The following is a 14,816-nucleotide window of genomic DNA, read 5'->3' on the forward strand; positions in this document are numbered from 1 at the left end:
AGGAGGTTGTTACAACCACTAGGGAGAGAACTAAAACATGCAGGATGCCGGCCCTCGAGGACCGACTTTGGACACCCCTGGTCTAAAACTTCCTTCAAGGAATGCTAGGCCTTTAATCAGTGCTGTTTTTGTAATATAATGGATAATAAACACCTCCCCAAATGAAAAAAGGAAACCCACTCACACAAACAGTTTTGCTAAAACCTTCTTTTAATTAATTCAGTGTTAATTAATAAGAGTTGCATGCCATCATTAAGATGAGGTGAAAAGGCTTTTTAAAACAAGGTTTCCCTCATAAAGACAGACGTGAGGTGAGAGCCTTCACAGCACCTCAGTGAGATTTCAGCCAGCAGATTGTAACTTAGTAATTGGAGTAGAGTTGGCATGAAAACCACCTCCCAGAGTTATTCAGCAGCATAAAGCAGGAAGGCACTGAAAGTGTTATGATGGTTATCGTCATCACAGATGAAGCAGTCCTTGGCTAAATTGACAGACACCTTGTCTCCAGCCTGAAGGTGTAACGCAATAGCTATCGTGGCGCTGTCCTCTTTGTCCTTCGTCTTGAATTCTTTGGCTGCAGCCCTTGTTTGGCCGTTCACCTGCAGCGCGGTGCAGACAGCCAGGGTGTTTCCAGAAGAACCGAAGGCAGTCACAGCCAGGCTGTACACACCGGAGTGTGGAACAGTGAAGATACCGGTGTTCGTGCTGTAGGCTTCTCCGAGGTTAAGGAAGGCGTGTCTGTAAGTTACGATGCAGTCTTCGCTGAAGGGACCGTCACACGTCAAACTGTTATTGTTGTACAGAGATACAGTGAAGGCAACACGGCTGTCTGAAAGTGCAAAGTAGAGACAACAGGTTAGACATCTGAAAACAGGGATAATTGAAGGCCTAGTATTCCATCTTGTATTGAATTGTCACCAAAAGTTAATAATTTGTAGAGCTACATTCAATGATTATTTCCTAAGAGTTTAATTAAAATCCATTCAGTGGTTCATGAAATATTTTCCTAACAGACAGTCATAGTTGGTCACAAATACTTAACAGCGACATATTAAAGAAAGATTTTGTGCAATCTTTTAGCTCCCAGAACAAATCGATCAGTGTCAGCTCCTACCACAGCTAGTTCTGGGTCAACATCTGTAATGTTGACTAATATAAGAGCCATTTATGAGTTTAGTAAGACCAGCTGGCTGTGGCAGCCATCTTGAAAATTTGTGCAAGAGTAAACCTTATATAATCCACCAGCCGCCCACCTTGAATAGACTGGAGACTTTGGTTTGTTTCTGCAAACTCCTCCTGCAGCTCAGTCAGGGTTGTGTTGAAGTATGTCCTCAGCCTGTCCATCTCCCGCACCATCAGGCAGCACCCACATGACGGCTGGTCCCAGCTGCAGGCTGAACACAGACGAACATGAGCGCACCTGCAGATGAAGAGTTACACAGCCTGATACCCAGTCACGATTCCTCACCACTGTCTGCGTTGGGGTCAGAATCGGGTTCAGCATGAGGCCCATTCCAGCTAAATTTGAAGTTTAAAGTAGCAGCAGCAGCATGCAGCAGACCCAGCAGCGCAACAGCTGAGGACAAAAAATACATTAGAGTCTAATTTAGCCTTTTAGTTTGAACTGGTGCACAGCTTTGTGTGCAGATGTGTTAAGACTCACCTTTCATGGTGATGATGAATAACAACAGGTGCAGAATGATGGAGATGAGCTACACTGGGCTGGTTGATAAAAGTCATGGGTATATAACTCTCTAAGAGCTCCTCCTCACCGTTTGATTCCTCCTCTGACAGCTCTGCCTTGTTTTGTTCCTCTTTTTTATCATCCATCCTAGTTCCTTTTAAAAAGTGAATGTCTGGGGATGTTTTGTTGTCACCAAGAGCTTTCACTCCCTGAAACCGAACAGAAAAGGGCACACACCCTTGAGGCTGTCGATGCAGATCAGGTATCATCAATCATCTGTAGAGGCATTGGCGTGGTCCTCATCAGATCGGGGGTAAAGAGCTGTGAAATTGTTTTAATGCTCAACTTTGTGCAAAGACTGGTAGGGAGCCACTTATTCCATTTATATAATACTGTTCATAGAGGATAGCAAATGTTAAAGTATATATGTGCATTCATCATCCTTCCCTTAGTGTGTGATTAAACTGTCTTTGTTTTATTCACTGATTTTCTTAAGGTGATGTGTCCAAAACCACACAAAGAAGGGCCATAAAGGAGGGGTTTTGTATCAGTGTTAGATGAAAAATGAATCTTTTGGTGGATATTTGTAAAGCATTTCATTGTTTAGGGTAAGATCACACACTTTTTATTTATCCTCTTATTCTGTGAGAAGGTACTGTGGAAAACTGCCCCTTTAATGAAGCTGAGCACACCACCATCCCTCCACCCACAGCGTTGGAAGAGCAGCATGTTTTGTGTGCATGTAATGTTAGGATTATTGATTTATTTGATGAGAATGAAAATACTCACTAATAATGTTGCTGTTGGTTTAAACATGTTTATTTTCTGGGAAAGATTAAGAAATTTCAACAACAAATCAGATCATTTTATTAGCTGAGGATAAACAACTTCAACCAAGATACGTCCTTCTAAAAAGAACGACAGTTGTTCATTAGCTTGTTTGTAATTAAAAAGCTTTCTTTCAAGCATAATCTGAGCATGGTCCTAAAATAAACTAACCGAGAAGGAGGTACATTAAGCTGGGATCAATGAGTTCAACAAATCAGGGCCTAAACCAGCTAATTGTCATCATAAAGACATGTCATTAAACAGCCTGAAGAAAATAAATCAAACAGCATATAGCAGGAAGCCAGTAAAAGTGTTAAAGTGGTGGCTGTCGTCACAGACGGTACATCCGCTTGGCAGGCTGACGGACACCTTGTCCCCGGCATTCAGGTGCACAGCAACCACAGCCGTGCTGCTGTCTTCACTGTCCGGTCCGTGTTTTTCACTGAGGGGAGCCACCGTTTGGCCGTTGACCTGCAGGTTGGCGCAGGAGGCCAGGTTTTTATCAGGAGAAACAAGGCCGTAGATTGTGACGGCGAGGCTGTAGGCACCAGAGCTGGGAACGGTGAAGACGCCAGTCTGTGGGTTGTAGTTGTCCCCCAGGTTGAGGAACACATGCTGGTAGATGATCAGTCTGTCATCACTGAAGGGGCCGAAGCAGCTCAAACTTGCCTGATTGTTCAGAGCGACAGAGAAGGCACTGCGGCTAGCTGGAGAGCCAGAGAAGAAGAGTCAAGAAGGGGATTGTCCAGTTCAGTGGTGTCCAGTCCTGGTCCTGGAGGGCTGCTATCCTGCATGTTTTAGATGTTTTTTTTGCTGTGACACAGCTGATTTAAACAACTGAGTGATTAACAGGCTTCTGGAGAACTTGAAGACCTGCTGAAGAGCAGAGAAACAACTAAAACCTGCAGGATAGTGGCTCTCCAGGACCAGGATTGGACACTACCGGTCTTGTCATTTTTTAAGTGATGTTCTAGTTATTATTACTTAGGACTTTATCAATCATAGAGCACAGAGTATGGAGAAAGAGACAATAGTCCAGACTAGGCCAAATGAGGACTTGTTGTTTATCGTCTTATAAAACAACTCTCTCTCAAAAACAACAATGGTGTGAAAGAACGTCACATTAGCTGATATTAAATCCTAACACTTTTACATGAAACTAATTAGTTTGTTGCTGTTTTTTCAGTCCAACCATGTTTGTGTTACTCCTCAGATGTATGTGTGCTGAGGATAGGTACACCGTGTATATGCCGATGGTGCTGAGGCTGATGAGTCAGGCAAAGGTTTACTTATCTCCCAGTGGACTGATACATTTAAAGCCTCAGCACCATTGAGATATATTATAACCAGAAACACAACCGGAAGCCAGAAGTTGAGGCCAGAGATGACAAACGCCCCCTAGTGGCTTGATGCAGTACAGATCCTGCTCCTCCATGTAAACAAAAGTGACATTTTCCTGAATAAAAAAATAAAAAGACACTTCTGATCATTTTTGTTAACTGTGTTGTGTGTTGATTTTTGGTAATTCGTGTAGCTCTTAACTTGCTAGTGTATGTTCAAATATGCATTTTTTGAACATACACTAAGCTAATTGAGGAAAAGTGTCATGTTACACTGTGATTGACAGCCTGTTGGTGACTTGGAAGGGTGTGTAGGCGGGACTTTCTTGATGGTACTGCCCTATGTCCCTAGTTCACAAACTCCAGGTCCAAAATGATAAAAACTCACATTTCGGATATAGTTCTGAACATCAGGAAAAGGTGGGAACACTTCATCCATCCTTAATAATACTGATGCTCAGACATATACATTTGCACAGTAATGCAGATGTTGTTTGGTTGAAAAAGCAGTGCCTAACTAAACAAATGGTGTCAGTCAAAAGATTAGAGGTCCAGTATTCGCTAATGTAGCATTCTTTTATGTTTTTGAGACTTGCTTTACAAGCATGAAAAACAATAATAAAACAGACTCTTGTTTGGACGAAGACTTTTGCCTCCTTCTTCACACTCCATGCTCTGTGACTGATATAAATGCTGATAAGGTGCTAGCTATTGATGACCAGACTATCTCTTTAAAATCAAAGATTGTGCATGTTCTGCTCTGACCACATGTCTGTGGTTTGTAGTCGAAGAACCACTCACCTCTGAGGTTGTGGAGGATCATCTTGGTGTTCGTCAGCTCCTGGTTCAGTTCAGTGACAGTATTGTTAAAGAACTGCTCCATCCTCTGAATCTGTCTCTGCATCAGACAGCAGCCACACGACGCCGGGTCATATCGACACACTTGAATACACACAAACGCACACATGCATTAGTGTGCGGTGAGATTTCTTTGGAAGATTAAACAAAAAGAGAAAGGGAAGACGGTGCCTCACCTGAGATTGGAGCAGAATCTGTACTCAATGATTTCTGGCCGTATTCACTCCAGGGAAATTCAAAACCGTGAACAAAAGCTGCGTGCAGCAGACACAGGAACATCGCTGCTGGTGGGGGGGAAAGTACAACGTAAAGTACAACCAAATACAAGAAAACTTCACAAAGATATTTTTAGGTAAGTATTTTAAAATCAATTCATCTGACCATATTGATACTAATCCCTAACAGGTATCCTAAAGAATTGAAACTGGAATTAAACCTAAATCCTAAATTTGTCAGAATAAAATGTTCTTGCCTGTAAAGTCCTAGCTTTTACCCTTTTTTAAATAAAGCCAAAATTTTGTCTCACCTTTCATGGCAATGCAGGTAAAGCCTTATGATGCTTCTGAAGAATGGGAAAGGTGTACACTGACCGTGTCCCTTGTAACCATCAGTGTGTTATTCATTGCCGCTCCTCCTCTTCTTTATGTTCCTCCCATTTGCCGTTAAAACTCGACTGGATTTTCTCACGACAACAAGTTCTCATTCTCTAACACTTATATGAACAGACTTACAGGAAGTGGTTCAGGACATTGAGACTCAGACAATCCAGGTATTATCTGGTACCTGAGTATTCCCATTAGCTGCCAAACCTTTTGATGTTGCATTGTTTTTATCGTAACCACTGAATGCTGAAATAAAGTCGTGGCAATGTAAAATAAAGTAATGTTTGCTGTGGTTGATTAGCCGTGACAACCGTCTTGACTCCAAAAGTCAATCAGTTGTAGGTTTAAACCCACTGACTACTTTTTAAATTTCATTAAAATCTGTGTTGTGGTTTATGATTTTACTGACAAACAGGGGACACTCCAACACATAATGGCAAAGTTTTAAGCAAGGATCATGCTCATTGTGTGACGTTCAGAGTATTTGTTGATGGTGATGTGCAACTAGTACCACACCAAATTTTAGCTCAGGAGCTGTAAAATTGACTAAGTTATAGTCTTTCTTCAGTTTTGTAAGTTCAGTTGGCGGTGGCCATCTTAAATTTGCTTGACTTCAAAAGCTGATCAGTTCTAGATGCATGTCTAATACTTACTTTGTGAAAGTTTCATTAAAATCCATCCAGTTGTTCATGAGAAATTTTGCTAACAGACAGACTGGGTTGACTCCAGTTAATAGCAACAGTTTAATCAAAAATCTCATGCTATCAAGTAGCGCTTGGAGTATGTGTTGGGATTGAGTCCCAGCTACTATCACACAAAATTTTAACTCAATAACAGTAAAACTGAGTTACAGCCATTTTTGTGTCTGCTAATGTTGATTAGCTGTAGGAGCCATCTTGAATTGGGTCATTTCTAAAATTGAATCTTTTGTATATGTACACCTAATAATTACTTAGAGAGTTTCATCAGAATTTATCCAGTAGTTCATGAGGTTTTACTTGGTTAGGGTAAGAAAGTAGATCATAGTTTGGTTTTAAGTTAATCTTACATGTAGAAAACTTTTCCTGTGAGGGACCTGCTGTCTAACAGAGACACCTAGAGGTGCCGATCAAGCATCTAAATGTGGCACAGCAACATTGTCATGTTGGTTTTTGTTCTGCATTTTTGTGAGTTGTAAACCACAATAGACTAATTTCTAACCACTTGTTAACATTATCTCTTTGACACAACTGAACAAGCTAAATACAAAGTACTTTATGATGTTCCACACTAAAAGGTACACGAAGGTTATCTTTTTATTTTAAACTATAATTGCATGTTTTATGGAACATGAAATACTTTTATTTTCTTCTTCTGAATCACCACTGGGTTGTATTTCAGGATACTGTCATACAGTGATCCACTTCTTATTTATCAGACAGATCTTGCTCTGTCTTCTTTTTTGCTCTACAGCTCCTCCCAGTTGTCAAGCTCCATTTTGGGGCCATTTTTTCACATTGCACATGCTTCCCTTGGGTCATATATTCAACCAATACATTCCAGGTCATTATTATGCAAACATTATATAGATCTTTAGTCACAGTCAGATGTTTATATCCAATCATCATGGACATGAATGACATGCAAAATTTGTAAAAAACAATTATTTGAACCATACTTTAATGAGGGTGGGCTGATTTTTTAAACAAGTGCAAAAGTTTAAAATTTATTGTGTGACAGGATTGTGTCTAAAATTATACATATAGGATCATCTATATATACATATACATTCACCTAAGTCTTTTTAATAAGTGGTGCTGAAAGTTCTGGATAATAGATAACTTCTCTTAGTGATCACGATTGACTGCAGCTAGTAGTTTCTCTTGCCAGTATAAAAATGATTTGTTTGACAGCACTGGTTCACTTGACAAACATTAAGAACTAAAGGAAACTATTGTGTATCCACTGATTCATTCAGGTGTGTTGGAGCAGAGAAACAAGTAAAACATACAGGGTAGTGGCCCTCGAGGACCAGGATTGCCTAGCCTTAGTCTACACTCAGCTCTCATACATTCGAATAGTAACACATTGACGTTTGGTTGAGAAAAGTGTCAAACTAACCAATCAGGTGTTTTGAGAGAGTTGTTTTATAAGCCTGAAAGATAATAAAGGGACATTGTTTAACTAGCCACTGGCCTAGCCTGGATGAAGACTTTTGCCCTTTTCTCTGTATTCCAAGCTCCGTGACTGATGTCATGGCTGATAAGGTACTAACTATTGATAACTATTTAACAGAACATTTTTAAAATGACCAGACTATCCCTTTAATGACCCTCAAGAAGGGGCAGAAGAGACTGATTCGCATGAGAGTTCAGCTCAAAGCTGAACTCTCTGCAAACGAAGCAACTCACTGCAAAATGTTTTCAAAAAAAAAAAAAAAAAAATTCAGTCTGCATTTGTAATAAGGCAAGATTCATCATGATGCTTCAGTTTTCATATTTCAACTAAAACTCAGATGTTTAAACATAAATTCTAACACATTTAGGCTACTTAAATAACTCAAACATGAAGAACGGGCTATAATTTCTTATTTCACTTATATTGTGCTTTTCTACCCAACCAGGCCACTCAAAGCACTTCACAACACAATCTGCTCTTATTTACCTATCCACTCACACATTCATCCACCTGAATAAATCAGTGACTTAGATCACATTCATACACATATGGGGCACACAGCGGAGGTAGTGAGGGGTTCAGTGACACTTCGACATGAAGCATACTGGTGGAATCAAATCTCCAACTATCTCAGTGGAGGGCAGCTGCTCTAACCTCTAAGCCACAGATGCAAATGTAAATTTCATGGTGTCACAATCTAAAGATCTAAAGCTTGATCTCTGCCTCTATTGACCTGCCGCAGGATGAACAAATATGATAAAATTCCTTCGTTGACATTTGAGCGCAGAGAGGTGTGATAAAACGTGATGGTCTGTACCAGAATGATCCTACAATGTATGATGAACATAAAAGACTTGAAAGTACTTCAGCTCATTCAACAAAAAACAAAATAAAGCACATATTTATTGCCAATTGATTTAATTATAAAGACGTACATCACAACAATGAAGAGTGCATGATTACTGCATGTAAACTGGACATCCCTGAATATTTGTCTCTGCTTCACAGAGCTACAAGACATAGAGAGACTTTAAAAGAAGTTCTAACCTAACAGCGATCATGTATTTTCTGCTCAGTCTAATTGGCAGATAGTCAACGTGTCGCCTATTCCTGCCCACAGCCTGAATCCTGGGTACAGTGGCCCGTTGAACTGCGTCTCGTGGTGATGGATGGGAACCGCCTGTTTGTTGACGATGCTGTAAAAGTTCAGAATCCCTGCGTGCTGGTCCAGATAGACGCCGATCCTCTTGGCTTTAGGCGAGCCCAGCAGTTTCTCCTGGTTATTGTGCCAGAAGGAGAAGCCAGTTCCAGACCAGTACAGGCTCCAGGACGCAGCGTTGTGGCCCAGGCGGCTTTTATCGTCAGAACCCTTACGCTCCAGTTCCTTGTACGCAACACCGATGGTAACCTGTGTGACGGGGCGAAAGAAAAGCAAATTAGGAAATTCAGCAATGCACTTTGTCCTGCAAATGTCAAATATTATGAGGGAGGAATTCAACAGGCATGTGAGTGGCTCCTTTAAGTGCTTCTCAGAAGATTCTAGGTTTGACTCTTGGCCAGCTAGCTCTAAATGTTTTTCTTTTTAACTTTGTAATTAAACAAAATGACAAGAATTGACAGCTGGAGAGAATTTATTTTACAGTCTGGCAATCGGGATGTCTTTTGGGGTAGCATAATTACATAAAGATGTCCTAACAGACAACATCTTCACAGATGAACATGGTATAACAATGGTAAACATTCTGGCACCAAGCAGTATTCTCTGGGTCATTGTGAGAAATCACTGATATTCATATCACCTCAGTTCCATTTGGAAATTTTAGCTTCAATAACCAATGCAAAGTTTAGGCTACCATAGTGCAGTTTAGGTCTCCTTCAGAGTGGATAATGACTACACAACAATGTTAAAAAATAAAAAAAACAGAACATGGTAGGTCATTGTAGGGTCCTGATGAGGTCTAAAGATTGCATATTAGGAACACAGTGAACTTCCCATTGTGGAGAGTTTTGAGCGACCACAAAGCTTACGTAGCAAAGGTGAGTTGGGTTTACCATCACAGTGGCAGCGTATCGGTGGGTGGGAGGTATCCATAATTTGGGGTCTGCGTACACCGATGTGGCTTGGTTGTTGTGACTTTGAAGCAGGACTGGTCACACTGGCTTCAAGACTCAACTACAACTAATCATTATCCCTCTCAGGCTCAAATTAAGTTTTAGTAACAGGAAAAATCAGATATTTGGGGAAATTATCATCTGTGTAAAATAAGGCTCATAAAATATGAATGTGGAGTAATTAGGTATATGCAATTCGCTGTTGCAAATCTGCAACGTCTGCCTTGAGAGGGTTAAGAGGTCATGAAAACACACCTTGGTGTCAGGAATCTGCCGACAGCTAGGGGGGACACTACTGCATAGCTAAAAGAGAGACTTGAGCCAGCGCAGGCATGTGGGATGTGGTGAGGGCACGGAAGAGAATCTCAAATTTGCAAACAGCACCAGGAAAAACCTATTTGGTGAGCACTAAAAACACACCCCCATCAGGATGGTCTTCAGATTTAAGAAAGTATGACAACAAATCTGCTACAATCCTGTCACGATCTAATATGGAGCGTAGCACGGTCGACGTCCACTGTGAAGGTGTCCTTAGCAAAAAGCTGTAACTGTGGTAGATAAAAATGTCAGATGTACAGAGGGAATATTCAAAAGAATTTTGGGGCGAACAAAAACATGGCTATCAAACTTATTGACAATTTAACCGCTAGGGGTTGAGACATTTCTCCTTAAATAACAACAATTACAAACATTAAGATGGAAAACTAAGCGTATTAGAAGCATCACAACAGTCCAAATTTCACAAAAAGCCATACAAGATAGAGCTATGCTGACAGGACACGGAAAGGCAATGGTGCCTCAAAAGGAGAAAAATCTGTATGTTTTGGCTAAAACCCGAAGAACCCAAAGTAAAATTTTAATAATCCAGACTGGCAGATTATTCAAATTTACCCAACCAGAGCTAAACTGTGTTTTGACCAAACAGAGCTCTGCAGGTAACAGACACCACATGTGGGATAAAACATTTGCATATATTATTGTGGCAAAAATCACCAGTAATTCCCATTTTTTGTTTGTGCTGACCATGCACTTGTGATTTCACTTTAAGAAAACTGGTGTTTAAGAAGAAGTCACCTTCTGGCCGGTCCACTCCACCTCCCAGTAGTAAGGGCTCCCTGCCAGGGGCTCTCGGCAGAGAACCTGCCTCCAGAAGACGAAGCGCTCAGGGTGGTCCGGTGGGTTTAGGTTCTCAGAACGCATCGTGACCTTATGGCCCCCGTCTGACAGCTTCATGTGTCGATACACCGTGTTAGGGTCCAAGGTTGGCTCGAAGCGATCTGAAGGAAGAGGACGGATTGTGATAAAACATCTGAACGTGCGCAATTCGAAAAAAGTGAGATGGACTCACATTTTAACATTTCCTCTCTTGTTTTTGGCTCCGGATTCACGGGTTCAACTGTAGCTGCTGCTCTTATAGATGCTACAAACACAAAAACACGTTGCATTAAAAGACAAGGCATGCTTCTTCTCAGGCTGTCTTGCCACATTGTAGAGGTGCACCACTCCAAGAAGAGAGGAAAGTGGCTGATTTATGTGGCTTTCAAAAAGGCATTACTTTACATATTGTTACGTACTTAGAGGTCGAGGAGGAGGCAGCGGAGCAGGGGGGGCTGAAGCTTCATGTTAAAAGAGAAAATATGATATAAATGAACAAAAATAATTCCAACCGACTCCATGCCTTTAGCATCAATCAGCTAAATATTTTTCATGTTCTGCTGTGAGCAGACCTAATCTTACCTTGATGGTTCAGAGAACCTCCAAACCTCGAGGGCTCACACGCTGGAGAGAAAATGAGCAGATTGTGTAAAATGTTGAACTGTAGAACCTTAACAGGTGTAGTTTCAGGTGTACACTTACTGACTGCGCATTTAATTATTCAAAGTGTAGTCATTTACCTTCAGGTCGAGGAGGTGGCAAAGGCGGAGGATTTGAAACGACTTCATATACAACTGAAAAGAGAGGATGGATGGTCAGGAGCACGCCACCAAGTTTGAGATTATTTGCGTAGCGTTGCGCTGGGTGAAGTCGGCAAACCTGTATCTTGTGCGCTGGCCTGACAAGAATAACCAGCGAGTGTTGAGCCTATTGCTGCTGCTGCTGCCGCCACACCATTGGGAGGTAAAGGCACAGGTTCACGATTCACTGCAAGCACAACAAGAACTTCTAACAAACAAGACTGAAGGAGGACCAAAGAAAGAGAGGACTAGGAAAATCTGACCTATTCTGGTGATTTTGGCCAGAGTGGCTTGGCACAGGTCCTGTACTGAGTCATGCAGCTCTTTCATGGCCGAGCGAACGGAGGCCACCACGGCCTCTTCCTCGCTCAGCACCGACAGTCCTGTGGCACCCATCGGACCCAGCGGCTCCATCAGGAGGAAATTCTTGAAAACCAAAACAAAAACCACCACATTTAGAACCCTCCTCTTTCAGTTGCAAACCTTCCAGTGAAATACAAATGAAATCCTTACATTGTCGCGCTCCGCTGGTTATTACCTTCAAGAAGCAGACGTGATCCTGCGTGTCGGCCAGTCTGCTCAGCTCTTCGCTCTTCCAGTGGAGCTGGGCCACCTCCTGCTCCAGGCCCTGGACCAGTCCTTCCACTTGGCTGCAGAAGGCCACCTCGTGGGAGCCAAGGAGCTCACCAACTCTGGTCCCAGTTTGATTCAAGCTCTCGACTAGCTCAGGAAATAAATCCGAACTCTCCTTTTCCAGAGCCTGCAGTAAGGCCTGGGGGTTTAGAGAGAGAGATGGAAAAAAGTGGATGTCATGAGAGGAAGGTCCAAAGACTAAAACACAACATATCCATATTGATTTTTTTTTAATTTTTTTTTTTAATTTAGTTTTGAAGGGTGCTTACTGCCTGAAATTCCAACATTCATAAACATTCTTCTATCAAGCCCGACAGTAATTTGAGATTTACTTTTGTAATAATCTGAGATTACAGAAAGCCAACATTTTGATGTAGGAACTGTATAAGAAATGGAAAAGAACCAGGATTAAAAGAAATGCACAAGCTGCTACCTGTCTCACACACCATGGTCTCTGGCAGCGCTCTTAATAAGACAGGCAGACAGAATAGCAGAGCACAAGGTGAGCCTTAAAAGTCTTATTAAAAAAACTCCTGGACCATAAGCATCTGGTTGTCACACATGTCCATTTTATGTTTCTAAAAAGACCCCTGACTTCCAGTTTTGAGGAGAAAACTGAACTCAAACACAGTGGAAACCAATAGGAGCAGTCTGCACACTAGGGGAGGGGCGTTTTAAGAGAAAAACAAGTTCTATAGCAGTCAGAGACGCACTGTGAGACAGAAAAAAATTTCTGTTTTGATGTATATTCTGTAAAAGAAGTGTAAAGATTGTGGACATAAGGAGGAGTTCAGTTTCAAAACCTTTAGAAAGCTTAGACTGCCTAAAAGGTTTATGTGTGTGACATCTTAGTGTAAGCTGAATATTCTGTGATAAAATCTCCAAAACCCTTAAAACTCAAACGACAATCACGTAAAGTCTGTTAAGTATATCGAAACTGCATTTTCAGTCATGTGAATTCCAACTCTCCATGATTCGTCTAAACTTTCTAATGATGTTTCAGTAATCCTCGTCTACAGAGTTTTAAAGAGGGCTGCGTTTTCCAAAGTCCATGTGCCAAAATTTCATTGTCTATGGCAAAACCTTTTAGGTTTTTTGTGCATTTCATCCACATCATCCAATACCAAAAGTCAGAGAAATCCTGATTGAGCTGCACATTTTGATGTAATTTTTCAATGGTTGTTTTATTTCAAATTTAAAAATTACAGGAAGAGAAGAATAACAGGCAAATTGTGATGATTGGTAAATCAACGGTTTTCATGTTGGCACCCTTACTAAAACTATAAACATATCAGAAATGAAAAGATTTCCACAACAAGCAGTCAGAAGGACGTGCAGACCTTATGTTGGCGGGCGGCAGGCGGGAGCTCCTGGAGCATCTTCTCAGACTCGTGGATTCTTCTCTGGACCTCGACCTGCATCTGAAGGAGCTCTTTCTGCACAAAAAACATACATATCTCGGTTCGGTCATTTAAAAAAAGCGATCAAATACATACTGCCGGGCAGTAAATACATTAAGGGCATTGGTAAATGATGATGCTGTACAATATTTCCGTCAGATCACACTGAAAAGCAGGATAGGCACATGTATGAAAGGCCTCCTGTACAACAGGATTAGCCACAGTCTGGCTCACGATGACACGGTTCTTGATCCACCTGTTCCTTGTTCCACAGGTCATACAGGCGTGAGGCACACACACGTAAGCAGAGCTGTAAAAAAAAATAAATAAATCCCCTCTTTTGCCAATCACATACCTGTCTCTCCATTCTCTCTTCTTGGGGTTTGAGCACACGGTGTCCTTTATGTCCATGCTGGCAGCACACCTCACAAACACACTCCCTGTCCTCGTGGCAAAAGAGGTCAAGAGGTCGACTGTGTTGGGGGCACTGTCTGGGTTCCACCGCGGGAAGCTGGGGGTACACGCTGCCCTTCCTCGGCCCTATGTCCGAAAGAACCTCCAGGTAGATGGGCACTGACGGCGGGGCTGGGGAAGCCGCTTGGAAGGAGCCCTGCTTGAGGCTGTTCGACCTCAGTTTCTCCATGGCCTCGGCGAGCAGGGTGCTCTTGGCCAGCGAGGGCCGAGGGTTGAAGACCTGCCTACACTGCGGGCAGCTGTACTGACCGTTGGTGTCTCTCTTGTCCCAGTGGCTCTGGATACAAGCCAAGCAGTAGGAGTGTCCACATGGCAGAGTGGTGGGGTCTTTCAGGGTATCCAGGCACACCGAGCAGGCGAAGCTCTCCTCTTCGGGCCAAGCCGAGGCCATGTGGTGCCGGGAGGGATGAAGCAGAAGTTTAAACCTGGATGAGTGGCCGACCACAAAATTCCCTGCTTAAACAGGCTAGAAACGTTGTGCTAAATCCCAACGGAAAGACACTCACAAACTAAAAGGCTGAAATGCCTGTTCAGGTGAATCACATGCTCCTAAAATACCCAAGCTCTGCTGTCTTGGGGAGGAGCTGTGAAAACAGGTGTGGTGTTTGTCATTGTCTTTAACAATTTTATATTATATAACATTCAGAGTATTATTACTAAATGTAACCATTCAACAAAAATTTAAGATTAAGGTAATGTTTCAAAAATTGTTCCAGACATTTGTTTTATTATCTTAAAAAATAAAAAGATAGGCACTTGCTTTTGTCGACTTT

At 41.9% G+C, this 14,816-nt stretch overlaps 3 protein-coding genes across 4 annotated transcripts; all 3 read right to left on the reverse strand.

The window, feature by feature from the left end:
- Window positions 1–218: 218 nt before the first annotated feature.
- Window positions 219–1,762, reverse strand: LOC108244424 (C1q-related factor). The gene is made up of 4 exons (XM_017430618.3): window positions 1,664–1,762; window positions 1,469–1,576; window positions 1,254–1,394; window positions 219–829 (listed from the first exon to the last, which is right to left on the reverse strand). The coding sequence occupies exons 1-4, from the start codon at window positions 1,668–1,670 to the stop codon at window positions 405–407; spliced, it is 681 nt and encodes a 226-aa protein (XP_017286107.1). The 5' UTR covers window positions 1,671–1,762; the 3' UTR covers window positions 219–404.
- Window positions 1,763–2,490: 728 nt separating this feature from the next.
- On the reverse strand, window positions 2,491–5,308 carry LOC108244427 (C1q-related factor). Of its 2 annotated transcripts, none has more exons than XM_017430621.3 (4): window positions 5,237–5,308; window positions 4,887–4,994; window positions 4,654–4,794; window positions 2,491–3,219 (listed from the first exon to the last, which is right to left on the reverse strand). In XM_017430621.3, exons 1-4 carry the CDS (start codon window positions 5,241–5,243, stop codon window positions 2,792–2,794), a joined length of 684 nt encoding a protein of 227 aa, XP_017286110.1. In that variant the 5' UTR covers window positions 5,244–5,308; the 3' UTR covers window positions 2,491–2,791. The 2 variants fall into 2 exon arrangements, with proteins under 2 accessions (XP_017286110.1, XP_017286111.1); XM_017430622.3 differs by having other exon boundaries at window positions 4,887–4,991; window positions 5,237–5,286.
- A 3,051-nt stretch (window positions 5,309–8,359) lies between these two features.
- ftr86 (finTRIM family, member 86) lies at window positions 8,360–14,593 on the reverse strand. The gene is made up of 11 exons (XM_017430615.3): window positions 13,925–14,593; window positions 13,510–13,605; window positions 12,075–12,308; window positions 11,800–11,962; window positions 11,616–11,723; window positions 11,477–11,530; window positions 11,319–11,360; window positions 11,156–11,197; window positions 10,930–11,001; window positions 10,656–10,858; window positions 8,360–8,877 (listed from the first exon to the last, which is right to left on the reverse strand). The coding sequence occupies exons 1-11, from the start codon at window positions 14,432–14,434 to the stop codon at window positions 8,542–8,544; spliced, it is 1,860 nt and encodes a 619-aa protein (XP_017286104.1). The 5' UTR covers window positions 14,435–14,593; the 3' UTR covers window positions 8,360–8,541.
- Between the last annotated feature and the right edge of the window lie 223 nt (window positions 14,594–14,816).

Source organism: Kryptolebias marmoratus, linkage group LG2 (assembly GCF_001649575.2).
Source record: "Kryptolebias marmoratus isolate JLee-2015 linkage group LG2, ASM164957v2, whole genome shotgun sequence".
NCBI lineage: Eukaryota > Metazoa > Chordata > Actinopteri > Cyprinodontiformes > Rivulidae > Kryptolebias > Kryptolebias marmoratus.

Excerpts from the sequence above, each read along its gene's own strand:
- LOC108244424 (XM_017430618.3), bottom strand. Across the intron at positions 1,395-1,468 it reads TGACCCCAACGCAGACAGTG|CCTGCAGCTGGGACCAGCCG; the intron begins GTGAGGAATCGT and ends GTCTGTGTTCAG. Across the intron at positions 830-1,253 it reads AAGTCTCCAGTCTATTCAAG|ACAGCCGTGTTGCCTTCACT; the intron begins GTGGGCGGCTGG and ends TTGCACTTTCAG.
- LOC108244427 (XM_017430621.3), bottom strand. Across the intron at positions 4,795-4,886 it reads AGATTCTGCTCCAATCTCAG|TGTGTCGATATGACCCGGCG; the intron begins GTGAGGCACCGT and ends TGTGTATTCAAG. Across the intron at positions 3,220-4,653 it reads GATCCTCCACAACCTCAGAG|CTAGCCGCAGTGCCTTCTCT; the intron begins GTGAGTGGTTCT and ends CTGGCTCTCCAG.
- ftr86 (XM_017430615.3), bottom strand. The coding sequence starts at position 14,434 with ATGGCCTCGGCTTGGCCCGAAGAGGAGAGCTTCGCCTGCTCGGTGTGC. Across the intron at positions 13,606-13,924 it reads AAGAGAGAATGGAGAGACAG|AAAGAGCTCCTTCAGATGCA; the intron begins GTATGTGATTGG and ends TTTTTTGTGCAG. Across the intron at positions 11,963-12,074 it reads ATCACGTCTGCTTCTTGAAG|AATTTCCTCCTGATGGAGCC; the intron begins GTAATAACCAGC and ends TTGGTTTTCAAG.